Genomic DNA, 16,733 nt, shown 5'->3' on the forward strand with positions numbered 1-16,733 from the left:
TGGAATCGGTGTTTTTCTCAGCAGTAGATGGGAACGCATAGCAACCCCCGTGACGCACGCGGCTCGATTTAAATCAACCGATGAATGGGACGTAAGGAAACTCATCTGGGGGCCCGACAGTAGAAAGGGCAAGTTGCGCTGTGAGGCGGCTGCAGGCGTGTTTGTCCAAACACTTTAACACTCGAAGCTTCTTCTGTGGATATTATTTCAGCCACGCGGGAGACGCAGAGGAGCGACCGATAATGAGCAGTGTCAGTCTTATTAGGCTAAGAGTCCGCAGAGTTTCTTGTGTTTGCAAACAAGCGGATGAAATGAAAAATGAGACGCCTCGTTCCGCTCCAAACGGGGGGGTTCCAATCAGGCTGAAACCAGAGCAGCGCCAGGTTCACACGGAATTTAAAGTGCAGGCCAGAGTCGTGAGGCCAGAAATCCTACCACCAAATTAAATTTATATGGCGACAAAAACACCTAAAACACAAACACTGTATATTGTGTGGCATTCACGATGGCGCAGAACTACAACTTAGAACTCGTTTTTGTCACATTTTAAGCAGTTTTAGCCATTTTTATTGGTTTTACCTATTTAAGTGATAATTTTAACTGTTAAAGGAAGGTAGCCATAGTAACTCTTTTAGTTGTTTTAACTGTTTTAGTTTACTATTTAAAGTAGTTTTAGCCATTTTTATTGGTTTTACCTATTTAAGTGATAATTTTAACTATTAAAGGAAGGGAGCCATAGTAGCTCTTTTAGTTGTTTTAACTGTTTCAGTTTACTATTTAAAGCAGTTTTAGCCATTTTTGTTGGTTTTACCTATTTAAGTGACAATTTTAACTGTCAAACTTTTCTCTCTCTCTTTTCAAGTAGGTTAAGCTGTTTGAACTCACTGAGCTGTTTCTTTTGAAAGGTAGCCATAGTAGCTCTTGTAGTTGTTTTACCTGTTTTAGTTTACTATTTCAAGCCGTTTTAGCCATTTTAATTTTCGCAAATAATCTTTTTTGCCATTTTTAGACACAATTTCCGGGCATTTTTCATCATCCGTTAAGTGGGTTTTTGTGTGTGAAAATTTCAGATATTTAGCTTGTTTTCATGGTATTCTTTTTATCTATTTACTTTTAGCAATAGTTTTAATGAATCTAGCTGTTTTACCCATTTTTTTAAGTTAAAATTTTCTGGGGTGTTTTTACCGTTTTGGTTGATTTACGCCTTTATTCGATGCACGTTTGAAACCAAGTCATGAGTCCCTGGCTTTAAACCTTCAAGTGCTCGAGATGTTTCAGGAAGGACAGCATGAAAAAAAAGCAGAAAGAAACTCATGGATACGAGATCCCAGTTCATAAATTGTGTGAACAAAAGGTGCAAATCCACATTTATCAACAGATTCACCAAGTCTCTTTGCTCTATTTTCTGTATTTTTTTTGCAGCCTCGTTGAATTCAGGTTTTTACTTTCGACCTATTAGCCACACGAACCAGAAAAAGCGACAAACTGTCTCGATTGAGGTTTTGTGAATTCCCATCGTGCAGATCATTTTGGGTTCACAGATTCCATTTTAACAATTCAAAATGGCTCCTTGCTGAGTTTTACTGCCTTGACCGCAACTTACCGGGGGTGAATCAAACAGCCTTGGTGGTGCTCGCAGAAGAAAAACAACACGGTTTGAAAAATGCAAAGTGTTTCTTACCGTGAATAAAAGCACGACGCAGCCTACGAGTCCAATAAAACCTTTTCCCACGACCGAACCTCCAGTCTGAGGATTGTCCAAAGTAATCAAAGAAACATCTTTTTCTGAAAAGATCCGTTTAAACTTTCATATGTCATTTTTCAGTACAGTGAGCACTACAAATTAAAATGTGTTGTTATCTGAAGGTGGAAATGTTTAAAATGATGTTCTCCCCTTGTCGGTTTGATTGGATCAGGATGGAATGACACACTTGTCAGGATTTCACTTCTATTTTCTCTTTATTCGAGCTGTGAGCAGCAGTGCTCCTCCCGTGGTTATCACATATGTGAAGAACACATCATAGGACCAAACTGTCATTTCTTCTTATAACACTGAGGAGCAACTACTCTTAGTAATTAGTTTCAGTTTTTCTTATACTTTCCTGGAGAAGTGATATGTGTGACGGAAACACAAGAAGAAATAATTACCTGTTTGTACAGAAACAGATAATCAAACTCATAGTGAAACAATTTGTCTGTTCAGCATATTCAGCAGTCTGTCTATATCTGAACCTTGGAAGTGGATCAAAACCTTTCTACAGCTTAACCGCTCACTTACACAGTTCCAATTGATTAACACAACTAAATCTGAACTACTGACTTCATGCTTGTCACATTTCATATGGATCATACGGATTTGTACAGATTTCCATCCACTCATTCGTCTATACATCGCTTCCTCTGCTAAGATAATTTTCATTGGCTGGAGGGCACAAAGACTAACTGTAATTCAACAACATCAAACATATAAAATCAATGTAGGCACTACTCGTACAACTTATACGATACTGTGTATGAATAACAATAAAGATGAGCATATTTCTGCTTGAAGCTGCGCAATCAAAACTGTGGGTGCACCGTATACCAGTGAGAGTGTTGCTAGATTAATGTATGTCCACTCAGAATTGCTCAAACTGAAAGTGAGGGTCACCATGTGCAAGTAGAAATGAAGCGGAATTACTGTATATCCACTTTAAGATGTGCAACTAATATTGTGGGATACCATGAACGGAGCAGGATTACTGTATATTCACTGAAAATGTACATCCGGAACTGTGTGGTCACATAACTGCGACAGTGCAGCAGGACTATTGTATATTGACTGAACCTATGTCAAGTCAGACACAGTAGAACCTGTAAGGAGTGGACCCGGTAAGAGCAGACACCCTGTACTGGGTGGACACGTCACTGTGTATATTTAACTATTAACACACCCTGATGAGGGGACCACCTGCCTGACGTGGACAACGGACAGGTTTTCCTGGCAAATTTCAAGCTGAGCGACACTAAGACGGCCAAAATACTTGTGCTGGACCCGATTATTGGAATATTCAGGTCGCGGGTGCTACACTATAGCATCCATACTGCACTCTGGGCTCACTTCCATAACGTAACGACCCAAAACTATCTTCACTTCTGCTGCCCGGCGTTCTCCACCTCTCCTAAAGCAGCTTATGTTTCACTTCAGGAGTTCTGAGCCTCTGGCTCTTAATTTGCTTTTAAATTGTGATTGTTCAGACAAGGAGACGGAGGATCTCCTCACACAAGCGTCCAGTAGCTCTGGAGCATGAGCGGTCAGAGAGCACAGATCGCAGTCGACCGCAGAGGGTCAGAGCGGACTTTATGTTGAGATTGTTATCATTTCCAGTACTAACTGTTTGATCTTGCAAAAATATAGACACTTTCATTACATCCACTGTGACCACAACAAAGAAAAACTTTCAAGTGTAAATTTATAGGTCATTACAGCAATATTATACCAGTCTGGTCCAGTCAGGATGAAACTGGACTGTATGTGGTCCCTGAAGTAAATGAAATCTTATTTAATAATTATTGTGTATAAATCTTATATATGTATGTATATATGTATTTATATTGTATACATCTTGTATTGGTTCAATAATGTACTTTAAAATAACCATAACATATTTGGTGTTTGGTTCCTTCAATATCAACTGGCCTTACAATTTGTCCTCGTGACCCGTCCCTCCGAAGAGAGGACACCTGTCTTCAGGGGACACTTGCCCTTGGACTTTAGGACGTCCCTACATCACAGGTTTTACTGTATATGTAAAACTGCTGCTGGATTTTAGTAATGCCACTAAAAACCTAAAAGTGGGGATATCCATAAACAAGTGAAATCGGATTACCTTAAATCACCTTACAAAGGCACAGTTAAAAATGTGAGACTCTAGATGTGTTAAAAACAGAAGCCCAATTGGAATAAATTCCCTGGCAAAATGTGCTGCTAAAATCTAGGATGATGTATACATGTAAAATTAAGGCAGGATTACCATATATGCACTGATAAGTGAACAATTAAAACTATAGTACACCATATACTAGAGCAGGGGTCACCAGGTCGCCCCCAAGGACCACAGGCGTAGTCCGCAAGCATGTTCTAAAAATAGCACAACTCACAAATGAGCTGCATCTTAAAATGAAATGTTATTCTGTTGCTATTCGTTTTAATCACACTTGCATTTACATAGATTTAAAAATGACAATATCTTAAAAATAAAGTGAGTAAAAATATGTTTATAGCACAGGGAGTTTCGATCGATGGAGCGCTGTGTGGAGGAAGGACGCTGGCGAAGGTCCTTCCCTTCCTCATCACTGCCACAGACAGCGTCAGTTACTCACTTAACGTTAAATAATCACCAACAAGTGAATGATACTGAAACCACACCGCTCACACTCGTGGTTCTAAAAACCTTATATATATATGCTGCGATTGAATAATCCTGTAGCAGCGGCAGGCAGCAAAATAAATTTAACTGAGTGATGCGATTTTGTTTATTCTGTTTATTTTCTCTCCGCCAATATTCAGTATTTTTCCATATCATGGAGGTTAAAATCAATATCTTCATTTTTATGTCCAGAGGGTTTTGTGGCTCCAGAGTTTTTGTTCAGTGGGAAACGGGTCCAAATCGCTCTGAGTGTTGAAGGCTGCCGACACCTGGGCTAGTAAAACGGTGTTTCGATGTTTTTCATAGAAAAAAAATTCCCTTTTTCATTAGCCCAGGGGTTTAAATCTCAGTAAAAACAACGAAAACAAATATGAAATGTTGTTTTTGCTGAGACTAATAGAAATAAAGTGAATATTGACATAATCTGTTTCCCACCTCGTTAAGTCACGGTTGATAATTATTGTGAGAAATCATCAACGTGATCAGTGTCTTCAGACCCATGAGCACCATTAATGATAATATATAAGTAAAGGCAAACTGAGCAAATTTGTTATTTCCGAGGGGTGTGTCAAACCGGTAGCCTTTAGCATGAAAGGTTGGTGACCCCTGTACAACAATTCACCCGACAAATGTGCAACTGAAACTGTAAGAGACCAAAGAATAACAAATTATTGCAGGAATCGAATCTATCCGCTAAAAAAATATGCAGTAGAGTGAAGGGGTGGCATATAAAAGTGATAGTGTGGCAGATATCCATTGAAAAATGTGCAACGGAAATTTTTAAATACTATATATGACGCTGTGAATTCACACAAAAATGTACAATTGATACTCTGTGAGACCATATACATGGTCAAATGCAGAAAGATTACCACACATAGACTGAATCATGCTCAAATGTCCCCATGGGAAGCCCCTGAATTCAGCAGAATTACCGTATTTCCCCTGAGAAATGCTCAAGTGGAAAAAAGCTGCATTATCACTGCACGTGCAAATGAAACTGTTGAAAACTATACAGTGATAAAAATGCAGCAGTATCAGTGTATGTTGTGTGTATATGATGCACAAGTGAAAATGTGGGGCACCATATACTTAAAAAAAATATTAAACCTGTGGGATGCCATATTTCAGTAAAGATGGAGCAGGTTATGTAGTATATGCTTGACTTACAGAATTTAAATGAATATGTGAGATGTTTTAGTATCTTTGTGGGTTTAAAACAGTTTTTTTCCAGCGTAGTTTACAAAGCTGGAAAACTCCTTCAGCGTCTGGCTTATTGCTGCTGCATTGAAGACAAAGGCTCCTCTGCAGCTCAAGGCTGGTCTGCATTGTCCACGTCTTCATTGTGCAGCGGCTTCAGCTTTTGTCCTGAAGTTGCATCTCTAAAAAAATGCGCCGTTGATGGAAATTCTTTCACGGGCATTGCCTGAGTCAAGCTGCTCTCTCTTGGAGAGGAGGAGGAGAAAAACGGGAGCAAGTGAGCATGACCGACCCCGCTGAGTGGGAGGGGGGTACTCCGCAGGAGGGGTGAGCCGGGGGCGGGGAGAAGTCGTCTGCTTCCTGTAGCTTTTTAAAGGCATTTCCATTTCCGAGGCCCCCGGGTGGCCCGACGCCCGGCCCGACGCCGCGCTCCGACGCCTGGCCTGTGACTCAGGCTTTGACCGCGGCTACACAGGGACGTTTGAATGCAGCGCAGACGGGAAGGACGGCGGGACGCGCCATTGATCGAGGCGGTTCACAAGTGACCGTGGCAACGAGTCGATGGAGCAAACTGTTTGCACCTCCAGCCTCGCACAAAGGCCGGCTGTCAGGGAGCGGGGAGGTGAAATAAAAAAAATTTATATAGAGAAAGAGAAGGACGGCCTCACAACATCAAGGTGGCTTCAATCAGGAATGAAACGGCTTTAAAAGTAAAACAGTGTCATTTCTGATGGTTATTAAATCAAATTGGTCTATTGGTGTAGTGATGGAGGGGTGAGCACTCTAGTCTGATAGCAAGAAAGAGTTTTATCTGTAGGAGTTGCATGTTCTTCCTGTGTGTGGGTTAACCCACATGCATTTATCCAGGAACTCTAAGGGCCTACTTGTGCAATAACGTTTCAAGTGAAAGGTTTCAGAAAAGTTGTATTTTCCCCCTGTTTCCATGGAGACAGAGTCAGAGCGTTTTCAAAAAATGTCCACCTTGGAAGCCATTTTCAAAAAGCTGTGTTGTCACGTGAAACAAGACCAGGGTTTCATTAGAAAGAAATAGGCGTTTAAAAAAGGATCGTCTTATATTTGAGTCTAATCTTTAGTTTCAGGTGTTATGAGTGTTGCACTACAACAGTGCATGAGCCTTGGACTTAAGAAGAACATGGTGGATGTCATGAAGAGACATCAGGAATTCACAATGAACGGTGACATGGTGATGTAATCACGGGATGAGGAGCGGCGACAGAGGGGCAGGTGTGCTTGAGAGCGGTGGGGGCGTTTACCTGGATGACCTGCCACAGCCGATCGGTCAGGGCGCTGAGCTCGGACATGATGTGACGAATGAGAAGGGACTTCAACATGCTGCTGCTCCCCAGCACCAACAAGCACCTCGTCAGGCTCTTCGCAGCCTGCAGCTGGGGTTCATAAAAACAAACAGAGAGTTTCAGAAGTTGCTCTTGGAACTGAGCTTGAATTAAACATGAGCCAAAGGTTGCGCCACAAAACCTTTCAAAATTAAAAGACACCGTATACAATGTGAGTGCAGACTGGAAAAACACCAAAAATATAGGACGCAGACCTCAAGGATGCATGTACCCATCTTGATTATTTACTTTCCATTTCATTTTACAACCATGTTTTGAGTTTTTTACATGCTTTTTAATTTTACTTATAACTTTCCTTTGTTTTTTCTTGTCGTTTATCCATTTTGTAGCAACAACAGCTAATAACTTGATTTTAAATTAACCAATTGTTTGCAGAAATGGCTCATATGAAAGCTGAAACCCTCCCAAATAATGTTCAGTGTAATAAAATAAATTAGTTTCATTGTAATATATATTTTTTAATCATTTAATGAAAACAGAAAGGTCAAATTTTGGCAAGACAAAAGTTTTGCCCCCTGCAGAAAGTATTGTGAAAATAGAACAAATAATTTGTTTCAAATACACAAATAGGTTAGTGAATGGAGTCATGGTGCTGTGAGATCCGAAATTTTAATATCGTGTATGCAGTGGCGGCACTGGCTGGTTTTCCGCCCCGGGCGACCATGAGCTTGAACGACTGCGTCCATGCGGTTTGCCAAGGACTCACACAGTTTATTGATGAAGTCATCAGGAACAGTAAGGACAGCCGTGTTGCGTGTCTCTCAGAGTTCATCAAGGATCTTTGGGTTTGTCTTCCATGCTTCCTCTTTCATCCTAAACCAGACATGCTCAATGAAGTTCACGTTATCGGAGGTCAAGTTGCAGTTGATGTGACGGTTTGTGTACTGGGGTTCTTTTTATACACGCCTGGGATTTAGTTGATTCATTATTGGTCACAGGCGAAGCTCTAATCTAGGATTGGGTGCATCGTATGACAAAGCAACAAGACTTAGGTCTTTGCAAATACTGACTCAGTGGGTTTTACCATTAGAGTACTTTTCAACTATTTTGTTTTGCACCGAGACATTGTTCCAGAAGCTGTTGGGATTCAAATGAGCCATTTCTTGTAAAGATTTATTGATTATAAATATATTAGCGGGGGACTTCAGGGCAATGTGTGCCAAAACGACAAGACTTTTGTCAGGGACTGTATATATATGTAATTTGAAAGGATGCACGCATACCGATACCAGTATTGGGTCGGCATAATAAAAATACGTTTAATAAGCCACTGTTAAAAAGTAATATAGTTATCGCTAAACTCTCAGTTAATTATTTATTCATTCATCAGCTGTGTTTCAATGCCAAGGACAAGAAAACATTTAACATTTACGTGCGGCTTAAATGTTATCTGAAATCTGAAAGAAAACATTTTGGAAACAATTGTAAACGCATTTAAGAAGTACTCTTATCAGTACTGGGTACCGACAAGTAGCTACAAGTTAGTATTCATACTTGGTGGTGGTGCTTCCCTAATTTTTTACTTTGTGATCTCACTTAACTATAAAATGTAATATTAATAAGCCTTTAAATGCTGTTATTGTTGACTTTTATCTTCTTTTTCTTGTTTTATCTAATGACCAGGTCAATCAACTGTGTGATGCCTTGTCAATACTATTAACCAACATGAAACACATTCAATAATAATAATAAATGCAGCGGCTAAAAAGGTATTGATCATAACCTCTTTGGTATAAACAGCCTCTGACAGCTCAGCGCTGCAGGGATTAATGACAGATTTAAAGGGTATCAGCTTTTAACACCTACTTAATATCACTAAAATGCAATTTAACACCCTCCAGTATGAACGTGTGATGGAAACCCAGCGGGGACGTGACGGTGATTTGCCAATTACTGCGAATTTTTCTGTAAGTCCCGGCACTAAATTGCAAAAAAATAATGTAAAATCCCTTGTGATGCGATTAATTTTATAGAGCAATCTAAATCTAAATTAGTGGAAGGTTTAGAAATCTGTCATCTATCAGCCCCCTACAGACACAACCTACTGTCACTTCACCGACTCGCCTCAGACACAAACCTTTCCTCGTACAAATCACTGCTGCGGGAAGCACAAAAACTGGAGGTTGAACATTCAGTTTAGCTTTAACGAGTACAGAATTTTATCATCTAATAATTTATTTACTGTAAACCACTCTTCTGTGCGAAGGATATGAATATTTGCATTGTGCAAGAGAATCAAGAATCAAGGTAAACAAAAATAAGACAAAGACAGAAATTATTTGATGGCTCTTATTTTGACATGCTGGTACGAATCAGTTTGCATGGCTTCACTAATGTCTGTCAGAGCAGAATGGGGGTCCACAGCCTTTCTTAGGCCCAGTTGAAACATCGGTTTTTTTGCATTTTCACTGCACCATTATGAAACCAATGTTTACATAGAAACTACAGTTTCGTACGTAGTTTTTAGCTACGCTGTACGACACAATTCCGATCAAACTTTGAGCCACGGAATGAAGTCCGCTGTGTGCAGATTGCGCCATGAAACACAACCTGAACTGCAGCCTACGAAGACACGGTTGTGTAATACAACACGTTTGAGCGATAATAGGGGATTGCGCAAGAAAAACACGTCCTGAACATAAACACATGCCGCTGTGGCATTTACGTGTTCGGAGAGAAATCCTGAAGAAAAAAGAGGAGAATATGGGCAAAGAGAGGCCAAGTTGGGATGCCAATGTACTTGAATTAGGTACTTGTTGTCATCAACTAGCATTTCACATTAGCGTTTACCGTTATGATCTTTAATTTTCCAACAAAACACACTCCATGTATACGTAACAAACAGGTGAGTCACAATCACCACAAATATCCCACACTGTCTGAATTTGATTGCGGGAAGTGTTTGGCCACACGACCCTGATAACAGTCGTCCTTGACGGTTTCACAGTGTGCCGTAAGACCACCGCGAAGACCAAAGATTAATACAAGAATACAAAATAAATACAAAAAAAAAAAGAAAATTGCTTGAACCAAGATCTATTTCATTGTGTTGTCCTACATGGCGGCCAACACCACCGTTCATTTATACACCCAGTTTCCGAGGACAGACATATTGCCTGTGAGCTCTCAAATATATACTTTTCCCGTTTCCATATGCATGAACACATCAGAATCATTTCCCGCTGATTGAAATACCAATAAGTCCAATTCTGGCAGCAGTAAATCCCCCCGAAGGCATTTTACTGCAGTAAAAATGTTTTATTTACACACAAACACGATACCAGAGTGCTTCTTTTGAAGATTTTTTTGTTTGTTTTAAAAGAAGTCTTGCTGCTTTCAAAAAAAAAAAAAACTGTTGGGAAGCCAGAGGGAAGAGTTCAGTTCTTTAAGCCGTATTGATAATGTTCCCTAAAACAAACACTCCTTTGTTCTCTCATTATATCAGAGATAATTTGCCAAATGCATATTCAATGATGTTGATAGTCTCTTCTTTAAGCCTGGAGCCAGGATAAGCGGTAGTCTCTTTATTTTCTTGATAAATGGAGTTTATCGCAGCCTTAATCGATTACTTCTTTGTTCGGAGGAACATTAATGAATGGATTTATGGGAGATAAGGATCCCACCTCTTATGCGTGCCATGTTTTCTGTTATTTTTAAATCAGGCACAAAGGAACTCCTCCGCACACCAACGCTCTGCTCCTCCTGAGCCTCCAGACGCCTCACACTCACAAGAAACATCACATATTGTTGTCATTAATGAACCCGCAAGTTTATTCTGCTGCTCATTTGGAACAAAAAGAAAAAGGCACACCGGCAAAATATATATATTTAAAAAAAAAAACATCTAAATCAGTCCCGGCGATGACAAAGGAGAGGCAGAATGTGTTTCGCCTTTAGAGGCCGTCACAGCGCGATTGATAGCCTCAAGGTCAAAATCTGGCACAAAGAACAATCTAACTGTAGAGAATCGTGCCGTAAAATTGGGTTTTTGTCAATGAAAATCACAAACAGGAGGGACAAAAAGGCCCAGCTGTGAATGCACTTAACTCGTGGCTTTCTAAGAACTCCAACACAACCACATCTAGAAGTTGGTAGAAATCCCCAGATTCTGAACTTCACTGGAATACTTTGTTTAAAAAAAGACCTTGATAGTACTGATTCAACTTCTTTACTCGAGTAAAAAGAGGAAAGTCTTTCAAAGGTTCTGAAATGTCCCAAAGTAAAAACAAATTCAAACACATCTTAAAAAGAAAAAAACACACATAACTAATATTCCGATACTCGTCAGTATAGAAAAAGCAGCCTAAAAACGAGCAATGACACGGATCTTGTTTTGAGTCAGAAGCCACTCCCACAAAAACTTGGCTGGGCTTCATTTAAAACGACATGGAAAACTTTTTGAAACTTTTCGAAGTCTCAGGCCCGATTTATACCGCAACGTTTCAAGTGAAAAGGCATCACTTCTGCCTTATGATTTACGAGAGTTCCAACAGTCCCTGATCGTCTCTACCTCACATTTTAGGTGCTAAAATCACAAGCTTCACCAAATCGATGTAGGGATTACTCGGCGCTCATTTGGCCCAGCGTCCATCCACCGACCCGAGGTTTCCAACGACAGTCAAAGAAATATGTGATGCAAGAGTTGTCCGGTCTGCGAGTCTGCTGACAGCGATCGATACTTTTAATACTTTGGTGATCAATCTTGACATTTTACAGCCGGGGACCAGAAACGTTAAGTTTCTGTTGTTATCCGTACTGCCTTGCTATTTGTCTGAACACCTCGAGGTGATTTTCCTGACGTCTGACAAAAATCACTGAGGCTGAGGGATAACACACTTTGATTTGAGAGGGTCCTCGCGCACACCAGACACTTTTTGTTTTTATTATAAACGTTTTAATATTGAGCCACTTTAAGGACTCGTGTTTCATCATATTTAACACAAACTTTCACTCCAACACTAGAAAGAACTGACTTTCAGGGGTAAATATGTATTTATTTAATGCAATATCTCAGAAATACCATCATGGTGTTTAATTAAGACTTGGCATGAAAGTTTGCAAAACTGTTTTGGCCCGTCTTATTTTATTGTTACTGTTATTTTTCATACTTATTATTGTTCTTCCTTTTCTTTGCTACTCTTATTACTGTAGGCTTGCTGCTGCAACACGGCATATTTCCCTATTTTGTGACAAATAAAGGATTATATTATCTTATCTTGTCTAATAACAAGTTCATACTGGATTAGTTTATTAAAAAAATAGAGTCTGGGTTAGTTCTCATAACAAAAGTCTGAATTAATAATCATAAAAATCTGAATTACTTAGTTTGCATAATCCATGAACACCATTTTTAAGTGTCCACTCACTATGTGCCAGATAAGTACCAACCATGGCTTTCACCCATTCAGCTTGCCACTGAAGCTTGTACACATCTTTTTAGTCTGGTTTCACAATAGGCACAGTGGATCCAAAAGAAAGCTTTTGGAAATAATGAAATATCAAATATTTACTCAAGATTCTCTATACATGACTATACTTGCCCTTTTTATATTTCACTATGTTAGATTTGACCCTCAAGGCTTGTACATAAACACCTCTGTAAACACATTCCTTGTGTTTGGGACTGAACCAAGCAGTTTCTGTTGTCGTGATCAAAACTTTCCGAGAATATTTACTGGCAGACATGTATAGTCGCAGTAGTCTGTATAAAATGTTTGAAGGCTTTGACATTAAAACCAGTGTGAGGAAATGATAAATGTCTAAAATATAACTGCTCTCTCTTAATAAAATGAGGGTTGTCTTGATTACAAGAACTTTCATGACAGTCCTGCAAAGAAGCACAAGTGTTTTCTTCTTTCGATGCTGCATACATTCAAACGTCTTATCTCTTCAGAGAATTGAAAGCGAACAATAAAAATGTCTACAATCTCCAATTGGTCTGAACAGCATAAATGAAAAGTGCGCTGCTTCCCATACAGAAACTCGGCGACAAGACTTAAAATCCAGGCCGAGTTAATGAGAAAGAACCAAAAGAGCCGTCCTGTCAGATTATCAGGCCACCTCCAAAAGACCACGAAGGACATTATCGTCTTCTTCACAGGTCTGTAAATCCCACGACCCCTCCAAAATCAATACGACACAAACTGAGATTAATGATTTCAGCTTGGGTAAATCCAAATCGATTACAAGAAAGTCATTCTGTATTATCTGTACTGTGGACATATCCCAAAACAACAGCAAAACAGCAAAACCCACAGTATGTGTGCTTTGGTATTTGGTGACTTTCCTCTGTCCTAACGCCTCTTTCATCTACTCTTTCATCTGCCACTTTATCCACCAGGGAGTGACAACAGGTGCTCCACTGGACAGTCCATCACAGGATTAACAATCACTCACACATTCATACCAGTGTTGTTTTACAGACAGTAATTAACCTGAATGCACGTTTTGGGAAAGTGTGAGGTACCTAGTAAAAACCCAAATGTCTGAAGAACTGGCAAACCCCAACACAGGAAAGAGCCCCCAAGCTGAGACCCAAATCTGACCAACTTGCAGCCTCCACAATTCTGTATTTTGTGAAAAATAAATACAATCTGACATTGTTAATGACATGTAATCAAAATCCCTCAAAAGGAAAAATAAACAACGCATGGACAGAGTCATCCGGAAAACATCCGAGGTGGCAGTTTATCATCGATCGCAAACATTTCCACTGAGTTGGTATGCACTTCAACAGACTCTGGATTCGAAGCAGACCGAAGGCTCGGGAAAAAATAAATGCCATCATGAATGATAACAGGCACCCACAGCATTGATTAGAGGTTTTCACAAAGAGCACAAAGATGGGAGTAAAGGAAGTCTTTCCTGCCAGCTGCTGTTTTCCTGATTGAGAGCAAGTAATAATAACGTGGAGTTATCCCCTGATCATTGCGAACAAAGGACGTATAGACGCGACAACACTGTCATATGAAAACACAAAACTTTTGTTACATTCGGGCGTCCGTTTACACGACAACGGTGCTCGAAGCTACTGAAAATGCAACATCTTAAAGAACGGTTGCTGCTACTGCACATGCACACCATTGTCCACAGTAAAGAGTTCTTCTGCACATGCTCAGTAGATGGACAATAAGAACAATGGTTTGCCTCCAGAGTGTCATGACTCCCAGAACATACTGTATTCTGGGATCTGCAGCCGATCGCAGCTGAATCTTTGTGAAGGCAGCTCACACTGTGTAAAGGTCACCAGTCCATCACAGGATGAACATAGTCGAATATCACTGCACTCCAGAGCGCCTCACAAGAGCTTCCTTCCTGTGGTCATCAAACTCTTGAACTCTACAGTGTAAGTAGTCCTGTTTTACTGTCAAGCCCTTCTTTTTGTGTGCATTTATCTGCTCTTTGGCCTGAACATGTATCCACCGGTGTGAAACGAACCAAACCTATGGTGTAAGTTGCATTGAGTTGCTATGGTGACGAAATCCCCTTGTATTAGTTAATACAGCATCTTGACTCTAAAGGACACCATTTACAGATAGATGGACGCCACCAGGTGGGCTGCATTACTAATCCCAGTTTTTATGCAAACAACTGACACACAACAGACACAGTGACAAGAATGTTTGTCTATACAAAAGAATCCCAAAGTCTTCATTCAGGCAGCTCTACTGCACAGAAATTCTGACATATAAATAGAACTTACCAGTCGCTGAAGCAGCATTTAGAAATAAATGGACCGGGAAAGGACATATTCTCCTAACTGACACTATGATGGATTCCTCCTCATACAATTACCCAACTCCAATGAATAAATGCATATATTGACACTGTAATACAAGGTGGCAGAGCTAGTAGCAGACCTACATGGGATGAGTTTCCCCGGTACACACATGAGGATGTTCGAGGGGAGATACTATTCAACTGCAGTCAGAGGCAGAAATGTTTTGACATGACGCTACAACATCTGGATCTGGAAGTACTCCTGTATGGAAATGCCTCATGCACGTTGTAAACAATGTTGTAAACAACGTGCAGGAGTTCCCGCCCAAGATAGCTCATCTCAAAATGTTTGCAGAAAAATTGTTTGTTGACATGTTGTACCTTTATTTTGGAAAATTGAATGTATCTAAAAGTGACCCACGTGTAAACGGGGCCTAAAATCTGTGAGGTTTCCAGTGATTGATCCATATTTCAGTGTGTCCACTAACTCACCTTGTGCACTCAACAGCAGCCAAGCAGAAGACTCATTTGATCGCTGGCTAACAGAGATCTCGGACATGTGACGCTTGATTCAGTACCAAGATGTGATCCATTAACTCAGGGAACAATCAGCCCTAAAAAGTAAGAAATTCCATCAATGTCACACTTTTTTGGGGAGCGGGGGGGCTCTGTGTGTGAGCAGAACCCATTGGTTTGGCTTCTCATACCCTGACAGACTCCAACATCCATATGCCAATTGCAGGCAGCACAGCGTAAACTGCTGCTAATTCACATTCACTCTGTTTTTCATGCATTTAACTGGGAGCAGCCCAACACATCCACACTGTCCTCTGTAGCTGTGCCAGCAGGCAGCAGCAGAAGCGGCGAGGCAGAAAATATTTGGCTTGCTGGACGTTGTGACCGGTGTTGCTTTTTCAGTACAGTCTGGGGAATTCAACTCGTAACCTCGTACAGCTGCGAAAATCCGAGTTTGAAGCCAGATCTGATCGGCGTGTGAGACCCTGCTCTTCAAACACCAGCACAACTGAAAGAGGAAGGAAGCTCAGAATAAAAAAGAAGCAGAAATTGAATTTGCTTTCAATGGCCTCTGCTGCAGATTACCTCCGAGTGCAGAGTGAAAGGAGGACATCAGTGAAATTGCCTGAAATGATTATCCCATCAAGAGATTAATTTCTAATTGGGAACAATTGAAGATAATAGATTGGTTTTCGGAAACCTTGCACCCTCCACTTTAGCCTCTTTGAGATTTTGATGCGTAGGCCTGATCAGACCGGCGAGAGTAGTTGTTTGTATGTTGCCGACACCAGTAAATAGTGAAATACTCCAGCAGATGCTCTTCCTTCAAAAAGCCGACTCATTAAAATCAGAGGTATATAAGAGATGACACGTTCAGAAGGATCACCGGTGGATAGAAAGGTAATACAACAACTACTAAATGAGCACGATACTAAGTGAACAATGAAATGAGTAGATATTAATAATGTCTTTGTGCCTCGAGATTTCTTCTTCCAAGCAACCGTGCTCTTTCTCCATCAATCAATCATTATAGTGTTATAACACTTAGTCTCTGAATAATCACAGTTAGGTGTAGTTTTCCTATATTCAACAGGGATATTGAAAATTGTGTTGTTTTGAATTTGGAGAGCATGAACACACAATGCATGAAAAAAAAACATTCAATCTGTGTTTTGTGAAATATATTGCAAATTATAATAATAACAATGGCTTGGATTTATATAGCGCTTTTTTCGAGCTGACTCAAAGCACGTACAGAAACCATTATTCATTCACACCAGCCACACGGGTGGTGGTAAACTACGCTGTAGCCACAGCTGCCCTGGGGCTGCTGACAGAGGCGTGGCTGCCAACGGCTCCTCCGACCACCACCAACATTCATGCACCATTCATACAAGGCAATGTGGGTAAAGTGCCTCGCCCAAGGACACAACGACAATGACTTGGATAGAGCGGGATTCAATCCGCCAACCCTTTGGTTATTGGACGACCCACTCTACCACTGAGCCACGGT

At 40.5% G+C, this 16,733-nt stretch overlaps 1 protein-coding gene across 1 annotated transcript in view; it reads right to left on the reverse strand.

The window, feature by feature from the left end:
• Nucleotides 1-16,733, reverse strand: part of mei4 (meiosis-specific, MEI4 homolog) — a gene marked incomplete at both ends in the record, with an annotated part of 99,381 nt that overhangs the window by 69,651 nt on the left and 12,997 nt on the right. Inside the window, one exon of the mRNA XM_080491073.1 lies at nt 6,884-7,015. Coding sequence (XP_080347199.1) covers nt 6,884-7,015 — 132 coding nt within the window. The remainder of the gene's footprint in view (nt 1-6,883; nt 7,016-16,733) is intronic.

The sequence above is a fragment of the Lipophrys pholis genome (assembly GCF_963383615.2).
Source record: "Lipophrys pholis genome assembly, chromosome: 21".
NCBI lineage: Eukaryota > Metazoa > Chordata > Actinopteri > Blenniiformes > Blenniidae > Lipophrys > Lipophrys pholis.